Source organism: Plecotus auritus, assembly GCF_963455305.1.
Source record: "Plecotus auritus genome assembly, chromosome: 12".
NCBI lineage: Eukaryota > Metazoa > Chordata > Mammalia > Chiroptera > Vespertilionidae > Plecotus > Plecotus auritus.
The window spans coordinates 31356950-31381456 of NC_137778.1; the positions used below are offsets into that span (position 1 = coordinate 31356950).

General features: G+C 38.6%; 1 protein-coding gene across 2 annotated transcripts in view; it reads right to left on the bottom strand.

Annotated features, from left to right (window-relative positions):
* ARNT (aryl hydrocarbon receptor nuclear translocator) overlaps window positions 1-24507 on the bottom strand; it is a 56286-nt gene that overhangs the window by 17526 nt on the left and 14253 nt on the right. The window contains exons 3-10 of one of the 2 annotated variants that reach the window (XM_080647561.1): window positions 21645-21689; window positions 16500-16544; window positions 11526-11570; window positions 9415-9628; window positions 7023-7236; window positions 5519-5621; window positions 3475-3540; window positions 2998-3083 (exon numbers count right to left, since the gene is read on the bottom strand). In XM_080647561.1, coding sequence (XP_080503687.1) covers window positions 2998-3083; window positions 3475-3540; window positions 5519-5621; window positions 7023-7236; window positions 9415-9628; window positions 11526-11570; window positions 16500-16544; window positions 21645-21689 — 818 coding nt within the window. The remainder of the gene's footprint in view (window positions 1-2997; window positions 3084-3474; window positions 3541-5518; window positions 5622-7022; window positions 7237-9414; window positions 9629-11525; window positions 11571-16499; window positions 16545-21644; window positions 21690-24507) is intronic. The other variant, XM_080647562.1, reaches the window with a different exon arrangement.

Here is a 24507-nt window from a genome sequence, read left to right on the forward strand (position 1 = left end):
AAAATATATATTTTAAAAGGTGCTTGGTATAAAAAAATAAAAATAAAAAAAACAATAAAGGACTCTGGCCAGGTGGCTCAGTTGGTTGGAGCATCGTCTCATACACCAAAAGGTTTCTCTCTTACATTGATGTTTCTCTCTCGCTCGCTCTCTCCCTCCCTCCCTTCCTCTCTCTCTGAAAATCAACTTTAAAAAATAACATATCCTCAGCTGAGGATTTAAAAAAAAAAAGAATAAAGGTAAACAATTATGTAGAATTTACCATATATGCCAGGTACTGTTTTTTAAGTGTGTGTGTGTGTGTGTATATACATACACACACACACATATATATATGTATATGTACGTATGTATATCTATAAGGCTAAGTGACCGACTGTACGCACGTCAGACCATCCGACTGACCGGCTGGTACATATGATGCACACTGGCAATTTAAAACAAACGTTGAACAGAAACCAGTTTGGATCAGTGGATAGAGCGTCGGCCTGCGGACTGAAAGGTCCTGGGTTCAATTCCGGTCAAGGGCATTTACCTTGGTTGCGGGCACATCCCCAGTGGGAGGTGTGCAGGAGGCAGCTGATCGATGTTTCTCTCTCATTGATGTTTCTAGCTCTCTATCCCTCTCCCTTCCTCTCTGTAAAATATCAATAAAATATATTTTAAAAAAATAAAAAATAAAATAAAAATAAACGTTGACTCGCGCATGCGCAATACATATAAAGCTCTCACTGGCGCCAATCACACACGTGTTTTAATTTTTTAATACTATATTATATATACTATTTTGACATGTAATATTTTGCAGTAACATAATTACCACACGAATCTTTCTTCTAATTAATTCCCTTTCAATGTGCACGAATCCATTAACAGCCAGATTATAGGTTCTGGATACAACTAGACACATATAAAGATAGCCATTCATTTTGTGATCATATCATAGAAAACAGATGTCTTGCCCAATCTGTGAACTTTAAAGTAAGCAAACATCCAAAAATGAAATTAAACCAAACACCAATAGTTATTTATGTCCTTTGGAGAAGAGAGAAGCCAATGCTTTTTTTTTTTTTTAATTGAGGTTATTGGAGTGACACTGGTTCACAAAACCACATAGGTTTCAAGTGTACAATTCAATCATCTGCACAGTGTATCATACAGTCATCGCCCCTCCCAAAGTCTCTTTCTGTCCTCATTTTCCCACCTCCATCTAGCCCCAACCCTCCTTACCTTCTGGCTACCACCACTGTTGTCTGTGTCTGTGTGTTATATGTATCTATGTTTTTTGGCTAATCACTTCACCTTCTTTCATCCAGTCCCCGCTCCCCTCTGACAGCTGTCAGTCTGTTCCATATCCATGCCTATATTTCTGTTTCTATACTTTGTTAGTTTATTTTGTTCATTAGATACCACATCTAAGAGAGATCATGTGGTATTTTGTCTTTCTATGACCAGAAAAGCCAATGTTTCATTGTTTTATGTGGAAAGAAAAGAGGTTGCATTTTCTCTCTACTCTTTGCATAGTTATCTTCTTTTTACCAAGAAAAATAGAATTGCTTTGAGAGCTATACAGAAGTACAAAAGACCATGTATTTAGCTCAAAAGTTCAAATGTCATTACTATTTAAAATTAATTAATTACATTTAAATACCACTCATTGGGTGCCTACCATATACCAGGCACTGGGCTGGGTACTATTCTTACATTAAATCTAACTGGCACTGCCGAAACCGGTTTGGCTCAGTGGATAGAGCGTCAGCCTGTGGACTGAAAGGTCCCAGGTTCGATTCCGGTCAAGGGCATGTACCTTGGTTGTGGGCAAATCCCCAGTGGGGGTTGTGCAGGAGGCAGCTGATAGATGTTTCTCTCTCATCGATGTTTCTAACTCTCTGTCCCTCTCCCTTCCTCTCTGTAAAATATCAATAAAATATATTTTAAAAAAAAAATCTAACTGGCACAATAACTCTATATTAGATATATTATCTCCAAAATACAGATGACAAAACTGAGGGTTTGTTTTTTTATATATAAAGGCCAAACAATTTACTCAAGGTTATACTGCTAGTAAATGCCAGAGTCAAACCCAGGTTTTTCCAAATCTAAAGTTTAATCTCTTACCAAAATATACCATCTTGCTTTTCTCTTAGTTTCTGTCTTCCTACAACATCTGCTTCCAAATTATACTCATCCAGCATGAAGTAATAAAGTTGCTAAGATTTGGAAATTATGAAAAGCTAGTTTAAAAGGCTGGTTAGTCCCTATATCCCAACCACCTTTTTCACATTCCCTGTTTGACATCAAGTTAAGCTAATCTGCTCACATCCTGATTTAAAGCCTTAACAAAAAATACTCCTTTTATAAGTCAATACAATCAAGCCATTTCCCTTCTCCCTCAAAATCTTGCTCCTACTTCATTCATTCATTACCTCACCTGAAGATATGTTTTTATTGATTTCAGAGAAAGAGAATGTGTGGGGGAGAGAGAGAGAGAGAAACATCAATCGGCTGCCTCCCGTACATGACCTGACTGGGGATCAAACCTGCAACCCAGTTATGTGCCCTGTCAAGAAATCAAATCTGAAACTTTTTCATGTATGAAATGATGCTCCAACTAACTGAGCCACCCAGCCAGGGAAAAATCTTCCTCCTAATTTAGGAAGCTTTCCCAAATTAACTGTATTCAAGGCCAACTTATTTTTAAACACAAATACTTAGAACTTAGGTATTCAGTATACATTATTATGAATTTGCATATTTAAAAACTACATTCTGTGAGACAGCCAACACTGACTCATTTTCAAGTCTGTGTAATCATCTCATCAATTGGAATATAAATCCTTAAGGGTGGAAGGGAAAGAGTCTACTTTTTCCCCCTATTTTCTTAGTTTATACCAAAGTACATTTCATACACGAGGAATATGGTAAATACTAGCTAACTTTCTTGGACTCTGAGGAACCTGCTGTATGAAGAGAGAAGCCACTATCCAACTTTCCTACCTGCTGGGGGCCAGGCCTTGATGTAGCCTGTGCAGTGGACCACCACGAAGTGAGGTTCCCCATCCTTTACAGAGCCAAGTCCATTCCTGGAAGAATTACAGATGTGAGAAAATTCTACCCAGTAACACTGAAAAGATAACACTGATTTAGAATCTTTAACTTTAGACTCTTAATGTTTAGAAAACAGGATAACTGTATTTGGATCTTTCCCTCCCAAAAGTGACCATCGTATTGCTGCTGACCCTTGCCAAAGTCAAGCAACTTAAAGGTACTGTGGCAGAAAAAAGTAGATAAAGTGGCAGAGCAACTTCCTTAAACACGATAATCAAAAGCTTTAAAATTTTAGGAAAACACTGCCAGAAAGTGAGGGATCAGGATGAGGACTGCTGAAGGAAGTACTACAGTAAGATAGTTGAAGAAGTGATGACTCTACAGGTACTTGGCCATCCCTTTGGTTTTAACTGCTTAGAATCTTACCTGCATCTGTTCCTCACAAAGCTCAGTCTATTCATGGAAACTGGGTCCACAGAGCTACTGCCACACCTATTTCAAAGAACAGATAAATTAAAAGCAATTAGCTGCACTATCAAAGACCTTTTCATCCATTAACAGCCAGATTATAGGTTCTGGATACAACCAGACACAGGAAATTGAACAATGCTCCTAACAAGAAAGCGTAAAGAAGTCAAGTATGGTATTTCCAAGACTTGTAACAGTCCTAGAATTTGAAGTCAAAATTTTCTGCATGTTCTTCAAATGCAGAAATTCTCTATATCAGGGATCAATATACTATCTCAGTAAAGGACCATAGAGTAGATATTTTCAGCTTTGTGGGCCATACAATCTGTTGCAACTAGTCAACTCTGCCATTATAGCATGAAAGCAACCACAGACATGTAAACAAGTGGGCATGGCGCTGTCCCAATAAAGGTTTATTCACAAATAAAGAGTTGTGGAGCCCGGCCAGTGTGGCTCAGTGGTTGAGCATCAATCTGTGAACCAGGAGGTCACGGTTCAATTCTTGGTCAGGGCCCATGCTCAGGTTGCAGGCTTAATCCTCAGTAGGGGGCGTGCAGGAGGCAGCTGATCAATGATTCTCATCATTGATGTTTCTCTCTCTCTTCCTCTCCCTTCCTCTCTGAAGTCAAAAAAAAATTTAAAAATTTAAAAAAAAAAAAAAGTTGTGGACCCTAGCCAGTTTGGCTCAGTGGATAGAGTATTGGCTTGCGGACCAAAGGGTTCTGGGTTCAATTCCAGTCAAGGGCACGTGCAGGAGGCAACCAATTGATGTGCTTCTCTCACATCGATGTTTCTCTCTGTCTTTCCCTCTCTCTTCCACTCTCTAAAAACAAGTCAATGGAAAAATATCCTTGGGTGAGAATTAACAAAACAAAACAAAAAAAGAGTTGTGGTTTGCTGACTCTGTACCACAACCTAATATGTTTGCTGCATTTCATTATTATTTATCTTGCTCCTGCCTACGTCCTTCCATTAGCCATGTCCACATATTGGCACACTCTCTGCCATCCTCTCTACTTTCCTTCTCTTATTTCAAATAATAGATAAAACTTACATAGAATATGTGCCAAGTACTATTCTAAGCATCTTTATGTATATTTATTCATCTAATCCTTATAACAACTTTATGAAGTTGATATTAATATAACTCCCAATATTAGGTGATAAAATCAAAACACAAAGTAGTAATTTAATCTGCTCAGGATATCAAAAGATAGTGAGTGGCAAATCTAGTAGTCTGGATCTGAAGCTACTTTAAACCAGAGCCACAATTCAATTTTGCAACTTGCCTAGGAAACCTTTCTTAACATTCTACTCATCCCTTCTAATAAGCGTATTCTCAGAACAAAGTAGTCAATTTCTATTATACAAGCTGGATTTTGTGACTTTAAGGGATCTTTTCTACCTATGTAGAAAGTACCACCATCCTTTTCTTCAGAATCCTAAAATGTACAGTATAAAATTTATAAACACTAAATATTAACTAAAGGACATAAAAAAGTCTCAAATTTCTAAAAAAAAAAAACAAACCAAAAAACCACACACACACAAAAATAAAACAAACAGCAGAAATTATCTGAATGGTCTGAATATATGGATGTTGTCTCATGATGTTCTGAGAAAAAAAAACAGGTTCTGGAGTTTAAAATAAAATCCTGCATCAGACATTATGCAATCCTGGGAAGTTAATTTCTTTGAGTCTGTTTTTTTTTTTTAATTATCAGCAAAATAGTAACCATAAATTCTACCCTAAAGGATAGTTGTGGGAAATGAGATGACAAACATAATGCACCCATCATAATGTCTGACATAGGGGGGATTCAGTAAAAGTTACTTCCCTTATCCGACACTTTATTGTATGTTACAACCCATGCGGGTCCTGAGAGTTAAATTTAATCCAACCAAAGCTTGGATTTAAGAGTTTAACTCCTCTGACCAGAAATCAAACCCTCAGCTCTTAATTTTCTCTATGTCAAATCACAATCTTCAACTTGACACTCACCTCATACGGCAAATAAATGATCTCCTTGAGCCCATGCACATCCTCATAGAAGACTGTTGACCTTCCTTTTTCACTGTTCCAGTCTTCAGGTCAAGGATACGCCCTGAAAAAGAATCCAAAGAGTAGCCTGGAGTGCATTCTTGTATATGAGGAAGAGGGGGAGAGACACTGAAGGCAATGATAGTAAGTAACCTAATCATGACCTCCAATCTTCTTGCTTATAACAGACTGGGCCAAGGAGGGGATGTATTTTTTTCAAGCCTAAAATACCTCAAAATTTGCCAAAACCGGTTTGGCTCAGTGGATAGAGCGTCAGCCTGCGGACTGAAAGGTCCCGGGTTCGATTCCGGTCAAGGGCATGTAACTTGGTTGTGGGCACATCCCCAGTAGGAGGTGTGCAGGAGGCAGCTGATCGATGTTTCTCTCTCATCGATGTTTCTATCTATCCCTCTTCCTTCCTCTTTGTAAAAAATCAATAAAATATATTTTTTTTAAAAAAATAAAAAAATAAAATAAAATACCTCAAAATTCCCATGAATAAATCTTGCTCTTAAGTTCAAAGGTAGCACTGGAAATAACCGTGTGCAAGGGAAGATAGGAGTGGAAAGTATTGTTGGCAAGCAAGAGACAAAGCTGTATTCTTGGATCTAATTATTTTTTTATCTATGCATGCACACACAGATGCACACAAACAGTAAATATCACTGGTTTAAAAACAATTTAATAAGCAATAGAAGTATGTATCTATGTCAAGCCAAAATTGTTCCTCCTTTTATCATATAGAAAGCAATGGCAACTTTGGTGGGGGGGGGGGGGGAAGAATAACAAAATGAAATCCATTAAAAACATAAAAGAGGGTGAAACTAAATACTAACATTAATATAATCAAAATGGTCTTATTTTAATTACTAGCTTTGATCTGCTTCCACTTTAAAATTTTTTCCAGAGTTGCTTAGAAACAGATGTGACTTGTTTCCTTTAGCAAAAAGACTGAAGAGCATTAAAATGGGGGTGGGGAGGGACCAAACCAAAAAAAGACAGAAAAATAGTACAAATACAAAAAAACAAAACCTTGCCCACTGGCTGATAACTCCCCTCTAAAATAAAATCTATTACCATAGAATCCAGTACAAAGCCAAGCACAACGAAGTAGAAAAAATACCAGGTAATTACCCATACAAATGAGACAGAAATATGGATCATTTAATTCTTTCAGAATGGAAAAATGTTTATTGGAGTTTTTACTTTTATTATTTTATTTACACTAATATTAAGATTAAAGTAGACTTTTAAAAGCATTGCCACCCATAAAAGTTTCTAAGGATGAGCTAGTTACAGAGTGTATTTTCTGCATGTGAATAAAAAAAACTGATTATATTCATTAATGGAGAAAATTCTAGAAGCCCTGCCAAATTCAATGAACAAACTTAAGAGCTAAAACACTTCTTCTGTCTGAGAAAGAAAAGAAAGGACTTTCATTCATTTCCATCTACCTATCTCATACCTGTCAGGGCATTTTCTGAAGTGGAAAGCTGCTCACGAAGTTTGTCCACATCATCTGGGTGCACCTGATCATAAAGTGTGCTACCAAACCATTCAGACTGTGGCTGGTTCAAAACAGGGGTCACTGAGTCAGATACATATACCACCCGGCCTGTCTCACATGACACAATAAACAGAAAGCCATCTGCTGCCTCCAAGATCAAATGTTTCAGTTCCTGTCCAAGGAAGAGAAATAAAAATTAATACTGAACTCTGAGAAAATAATAATTATTATTCATGGAAAGAAGACACTTCCAGCCATAAGTATCTCTCCATAAGCAATTGTTGGCTCCTGCCTCATCCACACCCACAGCTTTGCACCTTAAATGTAATTACCTTCATTGACGAGATGTTTTTTTCCCCAATAGATATTTCCTCAATGTGTCCATGTCACTCTCCACCCTTACCCTTTTTACCTCAGGACTAAAGATGGGAAATAAAAAGACTTACCACTAACAGTTCTTTATCTCACCCTCTCTGGTTTCTTTTTAAGATCTATCTCTATAAATGTTCCTATTTTTTTTTTCTCTTTTGCCCCTCAGATCTATAAATATAATAAACTTCTCTCAATTCTACACAAATCTTCTGTCAACTTTGCCTGACACATCTCTTTTTCAGTGCCAAGATTATATACCAAGAATAATGTTACATTCTCTAGCTCAAATCTCTTATCTTTCATTCCACAATTCCACTGCAATCTTCACTCTAAACCATAGCATTTATATTTTTTTCAGGAGGTTCCTAATTGTCAAGTCAAATCCTCTTAATTGCTAATGCAAGTCCCCTTTCCTGGCTCTGTATCATTTTACTCAATCTCTCTTCAGAATCTGACAATGTTGTCCATTCTATCCTTCAAATTTTATTTTCCCCTGGTTTCTATGACATCATACTCCAACCTTTGTTTCCTTTCTAAATATACTTTCTCTCCTTCGAGTCTTAAGTGATGGCTCCCCACTGCCTAAAAATTAAAATCTAAATTCTTTAACATAACTCCTAAATATTCCATCACCAGTTCCCAGCCTACCTTCCTATTACCATCTCCCAAGGCATGCTAAACTACTTGATTTTCTTTGATAACCCAGTCATTCTCATTAGGCTTTGTTCTCACATTGCTCAAGTTACAGTATTCCCAAAATTTACTACACTATTCCCCTATTCTGTTTTCCATACTTGCACTTCCATAGGACTTATTAATGCACCTTTATTATAAAGCTGATCCTGTGTTTATATTATGATTTACTTATTTACATGTTATTTCCATCAGTGACAATCTCCTATCATTCTTTATATTTTTCACAGCACAAAGCACCTGGTTAGCCCACAAAAGGTACATAACTGGAGTTCGTTGAATCAATATCTGTCTGAGTACTATTAGAACTGATTAACTATTTTGATGTACATATATATATAATCTGTGCTATATGTACTTTCATATAGGTCATCTTTTTTTGAAAGTTCTTATTGCTTTCTTCCAAATCACATTCCTTCCTTTCTTTTAATCCTTTGAATAAGAGTGGCATTATAGGTCAATTTCTTTCTTCCTTATACTTGCTGGATTTTCCAAAATTTTCTACAGTAACCCTGTGTTATTTTTAATAATCAAAATAGAACATGGCTTCCTTACTCTTAGAAGTCTTTGCTGACCATCCTCACTCAGGCCTGGTCATTCTATTCACTTCAATCCCAACAGTATATATCTACTGTATCTAGCCCCATATTAATTATTTTTTTAAAGGTATTTCTTCTCTGTATGCATTTTCCTATCTTTTTTCACTTAGGTATGTATTCTGCCACTCACATATTCATATTCAGACTGAGTTCATGAAAGGCTGAAAATGTTTTTGCCTTCTCCATTCTTTTCATAATGCATCAAATGTAACAGCAAACCACTGAGCAATGACAACTGCCTGTTAGACTCCTTTAATCACTAAAACTGGAGCTGCTTCAGGAATAAAAAATAAATTTCTTCCATCTTCTATAACTCTAAAGCCAAGGAAGATGACTGGTTATACAGACATAGTCATCACTTCTCCTGGTGATTCCACTGTTCTTCTTCTACCTTATAAGCTGTATTTATGAATGAAGTTTTAAAATACTTATAAGCTTGCTAAATAGTTTTCACAAGTCGTCTCTACTTCTCACTGTTCCAATGATAATATGTTATAGCCAGGAATCAAAACTCAATTTTCCCATGGTCCAAATTTTTCCGTAAGAGCTGAATTCTTGTCCTTTAAAAAATCTACAGATTCAGCTTTGCTATGACACCCTCTATTCAGGATTATGGTCATCTACCCCAAAAAGATTAAAACTTTTAAGAGTTTCTAGATTCTCTCAGAGTTGTACATCCCAGAGACCTGATCAGTGAGGAAAGACGGCTTGTAGGTGCCATCAGTGGATGTGTTGCCAGTTCCTCGTAAGGACTTCATGTGAGAAACTGCCATGCGTAAGATGGTTAGCTTGTCTGGTTTTCGAGCCAGGGCACTACAGGTGGGTACCATGTCTGACAGTTCTGTGATGTAGGCTGTCATTTTGTTCCGTCGCCGTCGTTCAATTTCACTATGATTTTCCCTGCATAGAAAGAGAGGAGAAGTCCCATCCAGGTGGTCACATCTGAACATTTGGGAGCAGGGAGAGTGATATGAACACCAAGTGAGCTGCTGGAGAAATGTGGTATTTAGATTCAGGGATGGTTAAGTCTCAGAAGTTAGAGTAAGGTCTGCCAACCTTCTCATGCAGAGCAAGCATGGAATAGAAACTAACCAGGGGAACAGAGAATAAGCAGATACCAGCAATTCTATTTCCTGGAAATGTCATCTTCTATGTAAATTACCACGCCCTCAGAACAACAAAAAATATGTTTTAAGACAAGACAGTCTTAGATATTTAAAAGCTGAATACATAAAATGACTACTTTTTTCTGATACAAGAATTGATAGTATAGATACTGTTGGTCTATAAAATGTTGTTTATTCTAAGCTTCCCTCTCATTCTCAACACTAGAAGACAATTAAAATTTTTGAAATTCTATTTGTACAAAGTCCTCCCTTCTCTATCTTGGTGGTGCCAGTGCACTGAGCTCAAGAGATTGTAAAACACCGTCTACTAATGATTCCTTATGGGGTCCCCAGATTGGGACAAAGTGAATTGGAGAGCAGAAGTGGAGTAGGGAGGAAGATGAAAAGGCCTATATAAGTAGACATTTTGTATTTCATCAGTGTAAGGAGATTACATCTCTAATACTGACATCCTCAAAATTTAGACGGAATATTATCATTAAAAATAATAATCCAGTACTCTGAAATTGGATTTTTGCAAAGCCCAATAGCTCCTCAGTGTTTTCATGGGGATGCCTCAAAGAGAGAACCAAAGAACATGCTGCATTTTTGCTACAGAGGAAGCTTTATTTACTTCTATTTTATTTACTTCTATTACCACATAAGGATTCTATTTGAGCAAAAGTTTTTTCTCAAAACAGAAAGAAAAAACAGAACTAATCTAACATAAATCTCTTTTTTATGAGAAGAGCAAACTAAGGTCAAGCAGTTTAATTAGATGACTTTTCCAAGGGCTGCCTTCATACCAATGAATGCAAAGCTCTTCCCACCATACCATGCAAATCAGTTTTCAGAAGGGTGAAAGAGTTAGTAGGAGGCATGAGTTGAAATGGCAACAAAATAAGCTTGTGACCCAGCTGAAAGAGGTAATGACATATAAAAGGAGGGGAAAGCAGTAAAAATAGCTTGGATCAACAAGCTGTCTCCTATTGAGTATCCCAAATCACAGAGACCAGAAAACAGAAAAAAAGAGAAAAGGTCTCACCACTGAGGTCCAGAAATAGGAAATTCTGCTCTCAAACTTAAAGCACCTATCTTCCTATTATCTGATAGTTTCCTGACAATGAAGTCCAGAAGGTTGATCTTTTAAATAGTCACATCAAGGCTGCTGAAAATTTTCTCGGAAACCACAAAAGATTCAACCACCAGAGCAACACCAGTATTGCTGTGACATGGTAATCTAGGTGTGAGTCTACAGGGAAAAATAAGGGCGAGCTTTCCAGAGAGGTGTGAAGTAAAGATGAGGTCTAAAGGCCACGAACTAATTGCAAGCACAGGCATATTTATTAACTTTCTGATAAAAAGAGTCCCTGCTAGAGCACCAACTGGTACAGCTGCAATGTTTCTAAAAGCTTTCTGTTCTGAAACTTAGTGCTGAGATAAAGAGGAAAAGAGAAAACCACAAACTAATAGCAGTTTTCAAAATTCTTAAGTCCCTCAACTCACCACTCAATTTCTGATGGAGGAAGCCAAAGTTCCTATTACACACAAACTTCTAAAAAATATTGTCTCCTCTTGCCACAGATAAGGAAAAACACAAAGAGAAAGGGGAAGAAAAGAGCAGAGTAAGAAAAAGGAGAGAAAAAGCAGCATTATCTGCTTTATCATGCTAAAAGATACTGTTCTCCTACCTGGCGAGTCTCTCTTTATCCGCAGAGCTCTGCTCATCATCCGACCTAAAAACAGAATTAATGAACTAAGCTAAAATGTAAATAAAAAGAAAGAAAAAAGGTAGGAAGGAAGGAAAAGACAGGAAAGAAAGGGAAAAGGAAATAGAATAAAATATATTCAGAGAACAGAGGAAAAATGGAAATATGGATAGGAACCTTGCCTGTAAATCTACAAAGCCATCTGTTAGAATAAAGAAAAAGTAACTTACAGTACAAAGGTCAACACAAAAGCAAGGCCAATATTTATTATAAATTAACATAATCTGAACACAGAAAGCATTTTGCCAATTAATCTCTATGGAAACCAAGTATATATAGCTTGAAAAAGAACCAAACAAGGGAATACCATTCTCACACAGTGTCCCAATCTGTAAAGAAAATTATATCTAAACTAGAAGCCCAAAGCACAAAGATTCGTGCCAGAATGGGCCTTCCTTTCCCTGGCTGCCGGCACTGCCTTCGCTCTGGCTGGAGCCACCTTTCCCCCTTCCCACACTGCCCAGAGGCCCAGAGCGGCTGGGGTGGTGCGGAATGCCTGTGTCATCGCCATGGCGACGACGCAAGCGTCCCACCCTGCCCAGGCCGCTCAGTGCCTGCATATGCAAATTAACCCACCATCTTTGTTTGGATTAATTTGCATACTCACTCCTGATTGGCTGGTGGGCGTCACAAAGGTACAGTCAATTAGCATGTTACTCTTTTATTAGGTAGATAATCAAGGAGGAAATCATGATAACTATGTCACATAAGTGATCACACATACAATCTCTCTATAACACATAGGCACACATACATGTACTCAGACAGAATATTCAACCAGTTTTTACTGGAAAAGTATGTAAGTTAAACTAAGAGCTAGGTTTCTGGCATTTCCCCTATCACTGATTTAATCCTGAAGTAGTAAATTTCTCTTCAGCCATTCTCCTGCTCTCTGAAATGAAGCCTGGTGGATCCCCAGTACCAACTTTCCCTCCCTGGGAGGGGACTACAAAAGATTACTGCTAAATCTGTGTGGAAAACTGAAATACTGTAAGGACTGGTGGCAACTGAAAAAAACACCAAGCTGTTGGTAGGCCAATGTTATCAGTAATCAATTCCAATACACAAACACACATACACAAACACATGTAAATAGATTAAGAAGCCCCAAATAAAATGTCTAAATATGACATGTTAACAGATTATTTAAAATGATAAGCACAGCCCTGACTAGTTTGGCTCAGTGGATAGAGCGTCGGCCTGCGGACTAAAGGGTCCCCAGTTCTATTCCGGTCAAGGGCACATGCCTGGGTTTCGGGCTTGATCCCCGGTGAGGGGCGTGCAGGAAGCAGCCAATCAATTATTCTCTCTCATCATTGATGTTTCTGTCTCTCCCTCTCTTTTCCTCTCGGAAATCAATAAAAAAATATTTTTAAAAAATGACAAGCACACTATATCAATATATGACTTTATCAATATATGACAAAGTTTTGCCGAAACCGGTTTGGCTCAGTGGATAGAGCGTCGGCCTGCGGACTGAAGGGTCCTGGGTTCGATTCCGGTCAAGGGCATGTACCTTGGTTGCGGGTACATCCCCAGTAGGGGGTGTGCAGGAGGCAGCTGATCGATGTTTCTCTCTCATCGATGTTTCTAACTCTCTATCCTTCTCCCTTCCTCTCTGTAAAAAAGCAATAAAATATATTAAATATATATATATATATATATATATATATATATATGACAAAGTTTCTATAAAACAGCCAGCAGGAAAATAGAGACTCCAAATAACAAAATAACTATGAGAACTTTTACGTATGTGAAAATTTATATATACTAATGAGCAGAGAAAGAGAACTGAATGATGTTACATAGCTTAAAGTTACGGTTATTATAGTTCCTTAAACTACAAATCATTTTTTTAAAGTTGAGAAAAGTCATACATTTTCAGATTTTGAAGACCCTCTACTAAATTCCCAAGGAGGATATGAGGTGAATTAGCTTAACAAATCATATCTTAGCGGAATAAGTTGTGTTGTTTGGAAGAAAATTAAAATATCTAAAATTCCTATTATTACTGCCTCCTACTACTATAGATCCATAATCCCTTATCCACTTTAATATTGCTGAATGAAATATATAAATGTATAAATATTCACCTTATGCAGGGTAAATAAGATTAAAATAGATCAAGTCATGTTTTCATAGCTTTTTGGAATTTCAGTCAAGAGACTGTGAACCTATACCACTACTATTTGATGGCTTAATTTTCTAATGCAGCTTGAAAAACTATTACCTAAATATCTATGATTAACTTTTCATTTTAGAGATGGTTTACATCCTAAAGCATTTACAAGTGTCTACTTTGATAAACAAATTCTTCAAAAACCTCTTAAATTTACTCTTCTATTGCCTTTGCTACCACCTTTATCCCTGGCCCTCATGATTTTATAGCTACCTTCTTATTTCAATAGCCTCCTAGCTATCTCCCTGACTTTAGTGCTTCTTTTATCATACTACAAATACAGAAAAATCCCATATGCATTTTATATAGCATCCTCTCATTCAAAGCCTATGATAGCATCTTACTGCTTCAGAGAAGTTTTAAACTACTCTGACTGATATTTCTTAGCCCTCTACATCAGTGATTCTGAAAGTATGGTCCCCAGACCAGCAGCATCAGCAAAAAATTAAGTACTAAGTGTGCAGTTAAGCACTGGATTTTCAATTATTCATTTTTCTAAGGTTGCTATAACTCAATTTTTAAAAAATAATTTACTACTTAATAATATACAGAATAAACTTTCTAAATATAAAACCAATAAGTTGAAAAGGATTTATTATTTAATAAAAAACAAAGTGTTTTTCATCTCGATGGATAATTTAAACAAATTTATTTCAATCAAAACTTGTCACCACAAAAACTGTTTCTCTGCTCTCATTTTTAAAAGATAAAACTGCCACCCTGGCCAGTTTTCTCAGTGGTTAGAACATTGGCCTGTGGACCAAAGGATTGTGGGTTCGATTCCTGGTCAAGGGCACATACCTCAGGTGCAGGTTCAATCCTGGGCCCTGATTGGGGTGTGAGTAGGAGGCAACCAATCAATGAATCTCTTTCATGTGGATGTTTCTCTCCACCCACCCCCCCACCTCCCGCCCTTCCACTCTGTCTAAAAATCAATGGAGAAAATATCCTCGGGTGAGCATTGAAAAAAAAAGAACTGCCCTAGCCAGGTGGCTCAGTCGGTTGGAGCGTTGTCTCGTACACCAAAAAGTTGTGGGTTCAATTTCTGGTCAGGGCACATACCTAAGTTGAGGGTTCTATCCCCTGTCTGGTATGTGGGAGGCAACCAATTAATGTTTTTTTCTCATATCAATGTTTCTCTCTTTCTCTTCCTCCCCCATCTCTAAAAATCAATAAAAACATCATCACATGAAGATTAAAAAAAAAAAATAGACTGTAAAATATATACCATTAGTTTGAAGTCATAGTGTGAAGCCATGTTACCCAAACATAAACAATCTATATATATAAAAGCCCAGTGACTCTTATGGCAGAATGACCAGTCACTATGACGCACCATCCGCAGGGGCCGCCACCAGCACCAGTGCTGAGCCCGAGGGCCCTGGGGCCAGTTGCGTGGCAGCCACCAAGGCGCCAGCAAAGAAAGTGAAGGTGGCCAGTGTGAGCCTGCAGCTTGAAATGAAGGCTCTGTGGGATGAATTCAATCAGCTGGGCACCGAGATGATCATCACCAAGGCTGGCAGATCAGGGTGCCCCTCTCCCCACTGTGACCCTCCCCACATGGTGCCAGTCTCAGGCAGCAGGCATTGGCCTGATCCACACAAGCGAGTCTGAGAAGCGGGGTGGGGGGGCGTGGACTGGCCACCTGCGGCTCCAGCTCCTTCGCTCTCTGAGTCCCGGCTCTCTCAATAGTCGCCTGGCGTGCTGGGCCTGAGGATACTGCTCTCAGGTATTCCTCAGGAGGCCAGGAAGGCGGTGGAGAGAAACCCTGTGGACCTGCCACCCAACCAGCAGCCCAGGATCCGGCACCACAAGAAACGGACTGGCTCAGAGCACACTGAGCTTGGGGGGAAGGCAGTTGCCTATGAGGGGCCTTGCCACCAGCAGGCTCCTGGTGGATCCCACCTCAAAGGAAACTCGGTCTTTGGTTCTTAGTTCTGTCTATCCTGGCTAAAGAGGAGCAGCTGGGCACATTTCAGGGGAGAATTAAGACACTAAAGCAGTGTGTTCTGTTCCGTGGAGATTGCTACCCAGTTGTCTTAGGCCTAAATTCTGGGTGATGGTGGGGCCTGGCTCTGCCACTGGGGCCCACATCTTCCAATTGGCCTGTATTTGTTGTAAGGGCCCAAAGAGAAGAAGGGGAACAAGTTTTTTGATGCAATGGATTTGACCAACAGACAAATTCAAGTGCCGTGCTGTGTCTAATGTACAGAGACACCAGCTCTGAGTCTGCCTGGCCAAAGGGAGCTCATGGCCTGTTTGCAGAGCCTTCTGGTGGTTTCTATTCTCTTGATGAGGCTGTCCTCCCTGGGAAGCCTGGGGCCCATGCTCAGCTCCTGCTCAGTGGGTCTTCTCCAGGCCCCTCCCCCAGCTGACCCCGCCCCCAATTCCCCCCCACCCCAATTGGGGGGGGCTGGACTACCTCCCGCGTCTCCCCTCCCTCCCCCACTCCCCCCACCGGCCCAACTCCCACATCCCCTCCCCCCTGCCAGCCTGCACTGATAGGCCCCCATCGGGGCGGGCCAGCCAGACCCCACCCATGCACAAATTCATGCACTGGGCCTCTAGTATTTATTATAATACTAAGTTAGTCAGCTTTCAGAACAGAAAAGAGACTGCACAGGAAAACTGTCTCACATTGAAATAAAATTAAAACTTAGTATGCTTGCATTGCCTGGTCCTACAACACAGACCGAGATGTTCTACTGTATTACCTGGCAAATCGTTCCTTATCATTAGACATCTGATCATCATCACACCTGAAGGAGAAAAAAAAGAATTAGTTCAAAGCATTACAATTCTGTTCATTTCACTCTGAAATGAAAACTAGAAAGGAGTAAAAATATTCAACGGGAAAAATATTCAAAGCCAATGGAAAAGCACCATAAATCCATAGAGATAATAACAATATCCCATAGAACTTTGTAAACCCCTTGCTTATCAGGCACTCCAAAAAAAAAAAAAAAAAAAAAAAGGTACAAAGATAATATCTTAAGGGCAGGGCTGACTTCCCTGTCAGCATCCCTCTAAGGTTAGGGATAGTTGTTTTCATGTTGTTTTTTTTCAATTATGGCAAAAAAACACATAATACAAAACTACCATCTAACTATTCTTTAAGTGTACAGTTCAGTAATGTTAACTATATTCACACTGTTGTGCAAAAGATCTCTGGAACTTTTTCATCTTTCAAATCTGAAATTATATCCACTGAACACCATCTTTCCATTTCAACCCCCACACCACCACTAGTTCCTGGCAACCATCATTTTACTTTGTTTTTTCTGATTTTGACTACTTTAGATACCTCATATAAGTAGAATCATAGAGTACAGCTATCCCTTGAACAATGCAAGTTTCAACTGGTGGGTCCACATATACGCAGTTAAGTGAATCCATTCAGTTTGCACCTGCATTGTTCAAGAGTCAACTGTTATTTTCTTTTTTTTTTTTTTAATATATTTTATTGATATTTTACAGAGAGGAAGGGAGAGGGATAGAGAGCTAGAAACATCGATGAGAGAGAAACATCGATCAGCTGCCTCCTGCACACCCCCTACTGGGGATGTGCCCGCAACCAAGGTACATGCCCTTGACTGGAATCGAACCCGGGACCCTTCAGTCCGCAGGCCGACGCTCTATCCACTGAGCCAAACCGGTTTCGGCTCAACCGTTATTTTCAATGCACAGCTAGGAATCCACATATACAGAGGGTGGATTTGTACTACAATTTTTTATTGCGCCAGCAGTTGTCGCTCCAACCTCTGAGCTGTTCAAGGGTCAAATGTATTTGTCTTATTTTGCTTATTTCACTTAGGAGAATGTCCTCAGTGTTCACCCATGTAGTAGTAAGTGACAGGACTCCCTTCCTTTTTTAAGGCTGATAACAATCATTGGATGTATATACCACATTTCCTTTATCAATTAATCTATCAATGGATATATGGGTCACTTCCACTTCTTGGCTACTATGAATAATGGGACAATGAACATGAATGTGCAACTATGTCTCCAATATCCTGCTTTCAGTTCTTTTGGATATATAATCAGAAGTGGGACTGCTAAATCATATGGTAATTCTGTTTTTAATTTTTTGAGGAATCTCCATACTGTTTTCCATAGTGGTTGCATCGTTTTATATTCCCAGACAACATCTATAAAATAGTTTTTAAGAATGTCAAGGTTTTGTCCAGCCAGTGTTGCTCAATGGTTGAGCATTGACCTATGAAGTCCCAGTTCAATTCCCAGTCAGGGCACATACTCGGGTTGCGGGGCTCAATCCTCAGTGGGGGGCTTAGAGAAGGCAGCCGATCAATGATTCTCTGATGTTTCTCTCTCTCTCTTCTTCTCCCTTCCTCTCTCTAAAATCAATAAAAATATATTTTTTTAAAAAGAATGTCAAGGCTTTGAAACTCTAGGTACAATGTCAGAGTTACTAGTAGTAACTAGAATAGTGCTTCTCAAACTTGAATGCATGTACATACAGAGGTGGGCAAAAGCAGGTTTACAGATGTGAGTATGTGCAACACAGAAGTTATTCTTGCATTATTATTAACCTACTTTTCTCCAGCCCAGTATTTTCAACTTTGGAAAGAAAAAAGGCAGGCTGCTTTGGCTGGTGTGGTTCAGTTGGTTGGGCATCATTCCACATGCCCTGAAAGGTTGCCAATTCGATTCCCAGTCAGGACACATGCCCAGGTTGCCAGCTTGATCCCCAGGGGGAGGGGAAGATGTAGGAGGCAGCTGATCAGTGATTCTCTCTCCCTTCCTCTCTAAAAATTAATTTAAAATCTTTTTTCTTTTACTTTTTTTTTTTTTTTTTAAAGAAAAGAGGGTAGAACATGGATGATGAGGGCTAAGAATGCCCTGAGAAGCGAACAGTATGTGAAATGCCTGGATTGTCTAAATCACGGTAAGAGGTAGGTACTGTGAGTGTAGAAGTTTAGCGATAAGGAAGAACACTGTTCTGTTAAGACATGATGGAAACCACTAAATCTGATATAATGAAAACAGCAAAGAGGCTAGATTTCATGCCAAGTCAAGCCATGCCTCAGTGAGTATGTGGCATATGTTTATTTTATCTCATCTCCTTAGATGCACAGGATCACTGATGATTCACAAACTTGTACACAGAGAAATATCTTGATACTGATTTTATAGATTACTGATAAAAGGTTAAGTCATTTTCTAAAGGATATTCAGCAAATATGATGTCATCATCTGGCAATAAATGCTTAAGGCCACAGGCCCTGTTCATCTTTAGGAAGATCAAAAAGCTGCTGATAGTAAAACAAAATGTGGAGTTACCTTTGACAAGTTAACATTAGGACATCAGTGTGTGGGGATTTGGTTACTTATCATCTCCACCAGAGGGTGTGTGGGCCCTGGGAAAGAATGTACGTCATTAGCTTTCCCTTGGCAGGTTTAATAAAATGAAGGGAGAAGATAAAACTTACTTGTTCAAATAAGAGCAAGGAATTGCCTAGACATTAATATCATTTAACACTACTTTTTCTGACCTCCTACAGTGTAGATAAGGAATACCTGGCTAAATATAATTAGCATTTTCTTATTAAGAACAGACTGACAGTTGTCAGAGAGGAAAGCACTTGGGGGCTGGATGGAAAAGGAGAAGGGATTAAGCAAAGAAAAAAAAATACTCATAGATTCAGACAACAATATGGTGATTACCAGAGGGGAAGGTGGTTGGGGAGTATAAGAGGGTAAAAGGGGATAAATGGTGATTGAAAGAGACTTCACTTGAGGTAGTGAAAACACAATACAATATACAGATGATGTATTATAGAATTGTATATTTGAAACCTATGTAATTTTATTAATGTCACCCTAATAAATTAAATTAAAAATAAATAAAATTAGCATTTTCAGAAATGTAATGATGTTTAATTGTAAAAATATTGATAGTGTCAATGTACACTAGGCCTTAGAGTTTTTTCGGTATGATACTACCCATTAAACATTGCTCAGATGTTTACCAAATAATAAAAAAATTAAAAGAAGGAAGAAAAAGAAAAAAGGCAGGTTGCAGTCAAGGCTATCCTCCTTTCTTTGACTCTTACTGCTTTCCTTACTTACAAACAAAGCCAAGTAATTGATCTCCACAAGAATAAATATTTCCCATCTCTGAAAGAACTTCATCGCCCTGGCCGGTTTGGCTCAGTGGATAGAGCGTCTGCCTGCGGACTCAAGGGTCCCGGGTTTGATTCCGGTCAAGGGCATGTACCTTGGTTGCGGGCACATCCCCAGTAGGGGATGTGCAGGAGGCAGCTGATTGGTGTTTCTCTCTCATCGACGTTTCTAACTCTCTCTCCCTCTCCCTTCCTCTCTGTAAAAAGTCAATAAAAGATATTTTAAAAAAACAAACAAAAAAAAAACTTCATCAATATACTGAAAAGTCCATTTTCAGTGCTTCAGAGTCAATAATCAAAAATACAAATTCCGCCAAAACCGGTTTGGCTCAGTGGATAGAGCGTCGGCCTGCGGACTGAAGGGTCCCAGGTTCGACTCCGGTCAAAGGGCATGTACCTTGGTTGCGGGCACATCCCCAGTGGGAGGTGTGCAGGAGGCAGCTGATTGATGTTTCTCTCTCATCGATGTTTCTAGCTCTCTATCCCTCTCCCTTCCTCTCTGTAAAATATCAATAAAATATATTAAAAAAAAAAAAAAAAAACAGCCAAAACCGGTTTGGCTCAGTGGATAGAGCGTCGGCCTGCGGACTGAGGGGTCCCGGGTTCGATTCCGGTCAAGGGCATGTACATTAGTTGCGGGCACATCCCCAGTGGGAGGTGTGCAGGAGGCAGCTGATCGATGTTTCTCTCTCATCGATGTTTCTAGCTCTCTATCCCTCTTCCTTCCTCTCTGTAAAATATCAATAAAATATACTTAAAAAAAAAACAACAACAACAAAAATACAAATTCCAATTCCTGTTCTATAGGAGAAGTGAATGGGTTTCAGAGAATGACCCACCAACAAATTACGCCCCCTAGTATCTACTCCCTTGTGTAGGCCTCCCCACATTGACTTAGATGTAGACATCTGACTTGCTTCGTCCAATGAAACGTTACAAATGTCAAAACAGAGCAGAGGCTTGATAAGCATTTAGTTATCATAAGGTATAATAAATCCTACAATGCAAAGGATAAGGACTTACCCTCTGGATTATAGCCATTACCATGTAAAGAAACTCAGCCTGACCTACTGGCCTCCTTAAGAATAAAAGACCAAGCTAAATTTTTTTTGTTAATTTATTCTCAAATGTCACTACTGCTAGTACTCCCAACCTGCCCCTTATCCTTTTTTTAAGGGAAAAATAAAAATTTGTAAAGCTTGTGATCCATTTGGGCAAATTCTGAAGACCTCAAATAACTTTATATCAAACCATTGATCAATAAACAGCTACTAATGGAAAAAAAAAAAAAGGAATGAAAGACCACAAAGATATCCACTCACGTCAGTTAAGTCAAGTTCCCAGCTGACCAGCCAGCTGAACACAGTATTGTGAGTCTAGGAAAGATTAGCAGAATAACTATCCACCTAGCCAATCTACAGAATTCTGAGAAATAAGAAATCATTTTTTTTTTTTAAGCCAAACACACAGCAATAGATAACTAACACAGATGATCTTGTAAATTCTCTGCCCTCCCCTCAAAGAGCTCCTTCCTTTGCAGCTATTAAAAGGATGCTTGAAAACTTCATAGAATACAATATAATAGAAAAACTTAGTTCTAGGATGAAGCATTCTCCTTAGGCCTAAAGATAAAAATAATACAAGTCAGAAATATAAAGATCATGAACTAATTTTTAACATCAGAAATCTAGAGAAAGTTTTTCAAAATCTTACCTCAAAAATTTACTGTTGCCTTCTCCATCATCATCAAAATCCAACCTAGGGAAAGCCAACAATAAATAATGTAAGCCTACTGACAATACAGATCATTAAGAAATTAAAAATTCTCAACCTACAAGCTTCTTGAACACCCACCCAAATGAAAGAAGGAAAGAAAAAGTAGACAGAAGTAAAACAAAGCTATGTTACCTATTCTTAGCTGTACCAAACTGGACAAAGAAACTGGGCAATCAAAAAAGAGTACCGGCCTGACTGGTTTGGCTCAGTGGATAGAGCATCAGCCTGCAGAATGAAGGGTCAGATGTTCCTGTCAAGGGCATATGCCCAGGTTGTGGACTCGATCCGCAGTGTGGGGCGTGCAGGAGACAGCCAATACAATGATTCTCTCTCATCACTGATATTTCTATCGCTCCCTTTTAAAAGAGTACCTACTGCCAAAACCGGTTTGGCTCAGTGGATAGAGCGTCGGCCTGCGGACTGAAGGGTCCCGGGTTCGGTTCCGGTCAAGGGCATGTGCCTTGGTTGCGGGCACATCCCCAGTGGGGGGTGTGCAGGAGGCGGCTGATCGATGATTCTCTCTCATCGATGTTTCTAACTCTCTATCCCTCTCTCCCTTCCTCTCTGTAAAAAAATCAATAAAATATATTTTAAAAATAAATAAATAAAAATAATAAATAAATAAAAGAGTACCTACTGCTACCTTACATTCTCCCAGGGTAGCAGTCAACCTTTGCCAAGTTTTACATCTGAGTAATACAATCTCTACAAAAGGAGTAGGAACACACTAAAAAATATATATATATATATATATATATATATGAATGAATAATTCAAGTCCATTTCTCATTTCTATAGTCTACTCTAAGCTGTGTTACCAAATTTCTGAAACATCTTTCAGAACAGTAATATTACATAAGAGAGTGATTTGATACCTCAAAAGGTTAAATACTGCTTTTTCCTTTCTTTTTTCTCATAAACCTGTAATTTATGCTACAGTCAAGACAATGACTGTACTAGATGAGGTGAAAACAAGAGACTCGCCTTCAAGGCACTATTTATATACACAAATACAAATATAAAGCAAATACAAGCAAGGAGCATAATCAATGTGCTACTGCTATTCAATGAAAGTACCAAAAGCAGAGGTGACTTTTATTTCAGGAAATTAGGAAAGATTATAGGTAACAAGGTAAAACCAATCTCCTATTAATCTCTGTACTCTATTAAACTTAAACATTATATTAGCACCTTAACCCAGTGACCTCTTCTATCTACACTAGTGTGACAAATTGGTATTATGGTCTTCTACGTGGGTATATAAGTATGCAGCATCAATCCTGAAAGTGTTTGTCCCTCTTCCTCCCTGCAGTCCCTAAATACCTGTCTACCAGGTGTACCAGTTAATAATGCGGATTTTTGTGATCAAAGAAAACATGATAGTTTCAAGAGAAACATCAAAAGTGCTTGGAGCCTGAAACCAAGGTATGTGCCCTTGACCGAAATCGAACCAGGGACCCTTTGGTCCGCAGGCCAATGCTCTACCCACTAGGCAAAACTGGCTAGGGCCAGAACTCCATTTTTAAATATACTGTAACTTAACTAAGCCCTTAATTTTGATATTTATATTGCTTCTAAATTTTTGTGATTTTTTATAGCCATAACACTGTATTTAAGAGAGTGGACTCTAAAGCTAACCTCCCAAGTTTTACATCACAGATCTTCCCCTTACTTTAGAACCTTGGGTAGGTTACTTATCCACCCTATGCCTCAGTAAGTAAGTTAAAATGTGTAAAGCCCTTAGAGACATAACAAGTCTTAATATGTTACTCATGTTACCACCTTAATCCAGGAATCACTCTTGCATTACTATTGATGGACTAAAACTTAAAGACTAGCTATAATATTAACTACATAATTTTTAAAAAGGAAAAAGGACATTTTAATGCCAAAAAATGGATAAAAATACTACCCATGCTTCTAGGCCTTTCTAAAGCAACCTCCTTTCTGAAGTCTTTCCTAATCTTTACCAACCAATTATGGCATTCCCATACTGTGAGACACAGCAGTCTATTTGTTTCTTTCTTAGCAAACTTGGCATATTTTACCTTGTGTTATACGTATGTATGCAATGATGATCCCTCTCAGTTGATGTTCATAAGCAACTTAAAAGGACTGTGTCTTATTTACCTCCATATCCTACTAGAAAGCAGCCCAATGCCTTATGCTAATCAGGCATTTCATAAATACTTTTGGAACTGAATAGCTTCTGCATTCGAAATCAAGAAACATATCAGCCCTATCTGGTTTGGCTCAGTGGATAGAGTGTTGGCCTGCACAGTGAAGGGTCTGGGTTCCACCCCGGTCAAGGGCACATGCCCAGATTGCGGGCTCGATACCCAGGTAAGGAGTGTGCAGAAGGCAGCCAATCAATGATTCTCTCTCATCGATGTTTCTATCTCTCTCCCTCTCCCTTTCTGTCTGAAATCAATAAAAATATTTTAAAAAAATAAACATGTCAATAACTTAGAAAAGAAATATTCTAGGGTTCAGAATTCTCTAAATTCATAAAAGTAGACAGCCTATCAAAAACATTTTGAGGATGCAGACACGAAGTTTAATGAAAGCAGTAAAAGTTTTCTCAGTAACATTCATAGTCCTTTACATTGCAGAAATTTTTGATTTTAAAGACTTATAGGAAACTTAGACAAGCCCTGGTGGGGTTGCTCAATGGTTAGAGTGTCATGCCAGAAACCAAAGGGTCATGGAAGGGTCCCTGCCACTCTCTCTGAAAAGTAATGGGAAAAAATATCCTCAGGTGAGGATTAAAAAATAATAAATAAATAAATAAATAAATAAA